The following is a 7,080-nucleotide window of genomic DNA, read 5'->3' on the forward strand; positions in this document are numbered from 1 at the left end:
ATTTGAAATCCCGGGTTTGGTCCCCAAAGGAGCAGTGTGCCTCAGGCAGAACGTTACACGCACATAGCCAGGAAGAGTTTCTTGATCCTGCGTGGGCAGAGGCTCTTTGCGCAGTAACTGGGCAGTGAGAGGCAGAGCTGACTGCTTCCCCCCTCCTCCCCGGACCCCTGGGAACACAGGACAAGACAGGGAAGGCTCGGAAACCTTGTATTACAAAAATAAAAGAGCGCATGGCGCAGTGTCACGCATGAAGCTGCCGTGCCAAGCTCCAGCGCAGAACGTACCAATCAAAGGCAAATATAAAAAAGACAGACACTGTTAAACAGTCGCAGGGCAGCATCCTTAAGGCTGAACAATCCCAGCTGAACTGAGCTGATGTAAACCGAGGACCCTCCTTATTCGGAGCCCCAGTAAGGCAGGGTTGGTGTAGGTGTTGGTGGTTGGTCACTGGGAGCTCCGCTGTGACTGACGGGCTAGGTAAAGCCCCCAGGTCATCTCCTTTTTCGTGGTGGCAGGCCTGAAACGTGGACAGGGCTGGGGTTCCCATGGGGGCAAGTGCTTCTGGTCTGATCTCATCAGGGAGAGGGGTCTGCAGAGAGAGAGCTTCAGGTCCGGGGGTTCTACCCCGGTCTCCTCTGCCCTGGTCCCTCTAAGCATCCTCCAAAGAGGGCTGGGCTGCCTTCCCTTCCCTTCCCGCCCGCAGCCCCTTGGGTCCCCTTTGCTTTACATCAGCTCAGTTAGCCCCCGGCTCAGCACTGCTCCGTGCCGTCTCTGCTGGGCTCCAGGGAAGGGTGGGCTGGTCCCGCTCACGCCGACTTGGTCCCGCTCTCCACCTCCTTGTGCACCCACAGCTCCTTGTGCTGCTTGCGCCCGAAGCCCTCGTCGTAGTTGCCTTTACTCTTGAAGAGCTGCTGGAAGTGGGGCTTGCAGTAGAATTCCCCATGGAGCGCCGCGTAGCTGCCCAGGCTGGGGGAGGAGGAGGGCAGGGTTAGCGGGGCGACCCGGCTGAGGGATGGGGGGAGCGTGTAACGCTCGGGGGCACCGGGACAGGGGAGGAAGGAGGAGAAGAGCATGCAAGAGAGGACCCTTAGAAAGGGCCAACTGTTCCCTCCAGCCAGCTCAGGATGTTAGACGCTGCCCTAAAGGTTTATAAAGAGGGGTGGTCCCACAGGGCAGCTCAGCTGTGGCCGTGTGTCATCTAGGAGGACGCTCTGGCTCAGCTCCATGTTACCTTTGGGCTGCGCTCGAGGGGAAAAAACTCTTCTTCCGTAGAAGGTGGGATTTAGCTGAGACTTGGGCCCAGGTGGGCAGATAAGCCCTTTCCTTGCTGCCATGAGTGGGCTGGGGGCCTTTCGCTACCCGACGAGGAGGGGCTGTGATGGGTGGGTGGGTGACGGCCATCCATCTGGCTGTCGGTGGCATCCCGGCCCGGCTCACCTGAGCTTGGTGTGGCAGTGCTTGCAGCAGAAGCAGGCGTTGTGGAAGACGAATTTATCCGCCACCAGCCGCTCCATGGGATAGACGGTTTTCTGGCAGGCGGTGCACATCTCCTTCACTTGCGCCTTCAGGCTGAAGGACTGGGCAGGGGGAGACCAAAGAGAGAGAGGGTGAGGAAGGGGTTTGGGAGATCCTCCACCTGGCTCCCACCACAGCCCTCTCCCCTCGCATCCACGCTGCCATTTGCTGGAGCACTGGTTGGCGTGAAGCCGCCCCATCGCCCCTCGCCCTCCCTGTACTGCTCTGCTGATGCTGCCCCTCAGGCTCTCGCTCCGTCCCCCCTCGCCGTGCGTCAGTGGGATGTGGTAAAGTCGACGGTACCTTGGAGCGCTGCACCGTGCTGCCTCCTGAGTTGTTCTTTGCCTCCTAAGGAGGGAAGGAGAAGAGAAATGAAAATCAGAGCCTGGGCCGGCGAGCCTGGTGCCGAGTTGGGGCTAAGGAGGAGCAGCAGAGGATGGGTACGGGCAGCTGAGCCGCGGGACCTTGGGGCACACCAGCAGCCCCTGCCTGGCTGGCACGGGCACGTGGTGACCGTCTCTGAACTCACTTGCCCGGAGGCCATGACCTCCGTCAGGTCCTCATGTGCGAGTTCCTTCCTGCGCTGTGGTGCTTTTCCCAAAGAGAGGAGAAGGAAGAGAGAAAAATAGAAAAAGAGGAAAAACCATTTATATATTACAGAGAGGGAAGTAGGCAGCAGGAGGCTGTGGGACGTGCCCGGGGCAGAGCAGCCAGCACTCATCCAAGCAGGATGACGTGACGGGACAGGAGCATGTCGTGGCTTTGTTTCTGCTGTGGCCCAAGGTATAGCTGACCTTTTTTGTGGTGGTAGCACCCCAAGCACAGACCCAGGAGATGGCACAGCGTAGGCATTGCAGAGCACGACCCCAGGGTGACAGCCCCCCCCTTGCTCCCAGCCACCGCTGAGGAGCGTCTCTCGCCGTCTGCAGGCGTGGATTGCTGTCCTTGGCTGCCCAGTGCAACCGCCGCCCGTCTCAGACCCAGCGGCCGAGGCTGGGGGAGGAGGAGGGCAGGGTTAGCGGGGCGACCCGGCTGAGGGATGGGGGGAGCGTGTAACGCTCGGGGGCACCGGGACAGGGGAGGAAGGAGGAGAAGAGCATGCAAGAGAGGACCCTTAGAAAGGGCCAACTGTTCCCTCCAGCCAGCTCAGGATGTTAGACGCTGCCCTAAAGGTTTATAAAGAGGGGTGGTCCCACAGGGCAGCTCAGCTGTGGCCGTGTGTCATCTAGGAGGACGCTCTGGCTCAGCTCCATGTTACCTTTGGGCTGCGCTCGAGGGGAAAAAACTCTTCTTCCGTAGAAGGTGGGATTTAGCTGAGACTTGGGACCGGGTGGGCAGATAAGCCCTTTCCTTGCTGCCATGAGTGGGCTGGGGGCCTTTCGCTACCCGACGAGGAGGGGCTGTGATGGGTGGGTGGGTGACGGCCATCCATCTGGCTGTCGGTGGCATCCCGGCCCGGCTCACCTGAGCTTGGTGTGGCAGTGCTTGCAGCAGAAGCAGGCGTTGTGGAAGACGAATTTATCCGCCACCAGCCGCTCCATGGGATAGACGGTTTTCTGGCAGGCGGTGCACATCTCCTTCACTTGCGCCTTCAGGCTGAAGGACTGGGCAGGGGGAGACCAAAGGGAGAGAGGGTGAGGAAGGGGTTTGGGAGATCCTCCACCTGGCTCCCACCACAGCCCTCTCCCCTCGCATCCACGCTGCCATTTGCTGGAGCACTGGTTGGCGTGAAGCCGCCCCATCGCCCCTCGCCCTCCCTGTACTGCTCTGCTGATGCTGCCCCTCAGGCTCTCGCTCCGTCCCCCCTCGCCGTGCGTCAGTGGGATGTGGTAAAGTCGACGGTACCTTGGAGCGCTGCACCGTGCTGCCTCCTGAGTTGTTCTTTGCCTCCTAAGGAGGGAAGGAGAAGAGAAATGAAAATCAGAGCCTGGGCCGGCGAGCCTGGTGCCGAGTTGGGGCTAAGGAGGAGCAGCAGAGGATGGGTACGGGCAGCTGAGCCACGGGACCTTGGGGCACACCAGCAGCCCCTGCCTGGCTGGCACGGGCACGTGGTGACCGTCTCTGAACTCACTTGCCCGGAGGCCATGACCTCCGTCAGGTCCTCATGTGCGAGTTCCTTCCTGCGCTGTGGTGCTTTTCCCAAAGAGAGGAGAAGGAAGAGAGAAAAATAGAAAAAGAGGAAAAACCATTTATATATTACAGAGAGGGAAGTAGGCAGCAGGAGGCTGTGGGACGTGCCCGGGGCAGAGCAGCCAGCACTCATCCAAGCAGGATGACGTGACGGGACAGGAGCATGTCGTGGCTTTGTTTCTGCCGTGGCCCAAGGTATAGCTGACCTTTTTTGTGGTGGTAGCACCCCAAGCACAGACCCAGGAGATGGCACAGCGTAGGCATTGCAGAGCACGACCCCAGGGTGACAGCCCCCCCCTTGCTCCCAGCCACCGCTGAGGAGCGTCTCTCGCCGTCTGCAGGCGTGGATTGCTGTCCTTGGCTGCCCAGTGCAACCGCTGCGCGTCTCAGACCACGGAGGGCTGGCACCAGCCTCTCGGGAACAACAGCAGCAAAGCAGAGGAGCCCCACTTCCATGTTCCCGGGGGACAGTGTGCCCTGGGGTGGGCAGAGAGGGGGGAAGGGCTTTGCAGAGCTGCCACAGCCTCTGGCAAAACTCCGGCTGGGACCTGCACTGGCACATGGTCGCCTGTGGGCTTATGCATCTGCTAACAGCAGCTCTGCTTTGGTGCGAGATGCTGCCCTCGGTCCTTCTAGCCAACATTTACCCCACAGGGCTGGAGAGTGATAATTAACCTTTCTCTTGCTGGAGGCGCGCAGGGCTCTGGCAGTGCTGCCAGGGTGCGTCCTCGCCTGCAGTCGGAGGGTGGTGACTGCCGCTTCCCCCAGGGCATAACTGGGGCGTCCCTCGCTCTCACCGAGCACGTAGCTGGGTCCCCCTCAGGTGATGTTTTGTTTCTGAGTCCTCTGCTTGCCCCATTATCACCCTTCACGCTGCTGCGCTGCGCAGGAAATGCCTGCGCCATAGGGGAGATCGAAAAGAGTCCCTGCAGGGTCTGCATGGCGGGGGGGAAGGCAGGAGGGGCAGCAGGGCACGGTCCAGGTTGAAGACACGCTCCATGGCATTCTGCGGCTTGGTGGGGGCAGATGCTACTGGGAGCTGGCAGCTGTGAGAGGAGCAATCCGGCAGAGAGATCTGAGCACTGAGGCACCTGTACCTCTGCCCCCGGGGTCTCGGAGCTTCGTCTCTGAATGCTCTCCCATCTGCAGCTGCAACAACTCACCTCCTCCCAAATCACCTCCCGCTCCTCCCCCTCACTTGCCCCGCTGGGTCCCCATCAGCCACCTGCAGGTATTTCAGCCTGCCTTTGCGCTGGTGGATGTGCTCCCTTCTTCTTTCAAACGGAATCACGGAATTTTCAGAGTTGGAAGGGCCCTCTAGAGATCACCCAGTCCCACTCCCCCGCTAAAGCAGGACTGCCCAGAGCACATCGCTCAGGACTGCATCCAGGCGGGTCCTGAACATCTCCAGAGAAGGGGACTCCCCCACCCCCCTGGGCAGCCTGGGCAGTGCTCTGCCACCCCAACCGTAAAGAAGTCCTTCTGTGTGTTGGAACGGAACTTCCTCTGTTCCAACTTGTGCCCATCGCCCCTCGTCCTGTCACTGGGAACCACCGAGAAGAGTCTGGCTCCATCCTCCTTCAACCCACCCTTTAGGCACTTGTACGCCATAATAAGGTCTCCCCTCAGCCTTCTCTTCTCCAGGCTAAAGAGTCCCAGCGCTCTCAGCCTTTCCTCGTAAGGGACATGCTCAAACAGTCAGGACCAAAGGGGCAGACACACTTTTAGCAAGGTGGACCAGCCAGGGATGCTTTACAACAGCCTGGCTCCCCCTCTGTACTGTTTGTTCCTGAGGTCGGGACAGTGGGACCCCAGGACATCACCCCACTGCCTCCCTGTCCCCCCTCTTGCCGCTGGCTGGCTCTGCCTGGCCAGCCCTGCCCCTGGGGTGATCATCCCTCCCCGTTCCTCCTGCTTTGTCTTTCCCCATCGTTTCTCCTCTGTATTTTTGGAAACAGTTTGTCTAAGAGACGCACAGGAAACTCTCACTTTGCTGAGCTGCCTCTTCAGACGTTTCCCAGCTGCTCTCGTTGACTGAGGTCAGGGACATGATTTTCCTCTGACTCCCACAAGGCTGGAAGAGTAAGCCAAAGTCAACAGAGGGACATGGGCAGCGAGGAGACTCAGGCCGTGTAAAACCAGTTGCGTCCCTCGGCACTGGTAAAACAACCGCAGGTGCTCTCCTGGGGTTAGTTAGGGTTTAATATATTGTTTCCAGGCTCAGCTGACCAGAGCTAAGGAAAACGCTGCCTCTTTGGAGCTGGAATGCATCCGTTCCCAAGGCTACAGGCAATCCACCGTTGCTCGTCACTTCTCGGCAGCCTTCTGGCTCCGATCAGGCACACTATCTATTTCATATCTGATATATCCTCCCTCGGGGAAGGGCCATATCCTGTCCCAGCAGGAGATGTTCTTGAGCCTTTATGTTTTTCCATCTCCAATCGCTCCAATCCTAAGCAGCTCGCATGCTCTCAATTGTGATCACAGAACGCCATGGAAACACAAACAAACAGACGGCAACTGGAGAGGAGAGCAGGGTGAGCAGCTCTGTACGGACCGGAGCCCGGACGCTGGCGTTGCAGTGTGCTCAGCAAACAGCACCTTCTGGTGGAACATTCCTGTCCCCAGTTGTGTTGTTTGAGTAACAGCGATTGTGCCTTTGATCACCCTAAAATGTCAGGTCCAGAATACAGCTTCTGTACACAACCCTCCATCCCTGAGAACCAAAACCCGGTTTGAAATTCCCGTACAAACCGCAGGGGATGCTACGTACGTGAGTTGGGGGTGGGCTGGCGGGTCCTGTGGCCTGGAACATGGTTCCTTCCCCTCCTCCGTCTATTTAATCCTGAGCTTGAAGTTTGCAGGCTGATGTTCCCTGGGGAGGCGTCTAAGACAGACCTCTTGCAACACCTGGAAAGGAAATGTCAACAGGAGCATGGCTGGTTTCATCACCTCGCGCCCGGCAGCTGCGCAGCTCTGCAGGAGCTGGTGCGTGACGGCGACATGCTCAAAGCTTCCTCCATGGGGTCGGCGCAGCCCCTTTGGTCTCGGGATTTCTTGAGGGGCCCAAGAGATTTAGGCACACCAGACTGGACTGGCAGCCAGGAGATGCAGGTCTGGAATACTGCGCGGCTGTAGGAAGCTGGCGGGTGATGTGGGGCGCTGAGCTCAGCAGCTCTAGTCCCATACAAAGATATTGGGTGAGGATGGGAGAGGGCTGCTGGAAGCACGAGCAGAAGGTGATGTGATGGCTTCTGCTCCAAACCCGCGTGTGGAAGGCAATCGCCAGGCAATGGCCAAGCTGTTACCAGCAAGGCTACAACTCCCAGTCAGAGCCGCTGTCCCGCCAAGGCAGTGAAACCAGCGCCTAGAGTTTCACTAACGTGGCCACTAAAGGACTGGTGTTGCTGGAGCAAGGGCTTTGATTTTAGTCTA

The 7,080-nt window shown here is 59.1% G+C and overlaps 1 protein-coding gene across 1 annotated transcript; it reads right to left on the bottom strand.

Annotated features, from left to right (window-relative positions):
* Nucleotides 1-674: 674 nt before the first annotated feature.
* LIMD2 (LIM domain containing 2) lies at nt 675-6,557 on the bottom strand. The gene is made up of 4 exons (XM_009883834.1): nt 6,419-6,557; nt 3,361-3,405; nt 2,980-3,119; nt 675-966 (listed from the first exon to the last, which is right to left on the bottom strand). The coding sequence occupies exons 1-4, from the start codon at nt 6,458-6,460 to the stop codon at nt 807-809; spliced, it is 387 nt and encodes a 128-aa protein (XP_009882136.1). The 5' UTR covers nt 6,461-6,557; the 3' UTR covers nt 675-806.
* Nucleotides 6,558-7,080: the final 523 nt, after the last annotated feature.

The sequence above is a fragment of the Charadrius vociferus genome, unplaced genomic scaffold (genome assembly GCF_000708025.1).
Source record: "Charadrius vociferus isolate BGI_N301 unplaced genomic scaffold, ASM70802v2 scaffold484, whole genome shotgun sequence".
Taxonomy (NCBI): domain Eukaryota; kingdom Metazoa; phylum Chordata; class Aves; order Charadriiformes; family Charadriidae; genus Charadrius; species Charadrius vociferus.

What these genes read in the sequence shown, in the direction of transcription:
- LIMD2 (XM_009883834.1), bottom strand. Translation starts at nt 6,460, where the DNA reads ATGTTCCAGGCCACAGGACCCGCCAGCCCACCCCCAACTCAC. An exon ending in CCAGCCCACCCCCAACTCAC is followed by an intron (nt 3,406 to 6,418) that starts GTACGTAGCATC and finishes TTCCCTCCTTAG; the next exon opens with GAGGCAAAGAACAACTCAGG. An exon ending in GCACGGTGCAGCGCTCCAAG is followed by an intron (nt 3,120 to 3,360) that starts GTACCGTCGACT and finishes CCCCCTGCCCAG; the next exon opens with TCCTTCAGCCTGAAGGCGCA.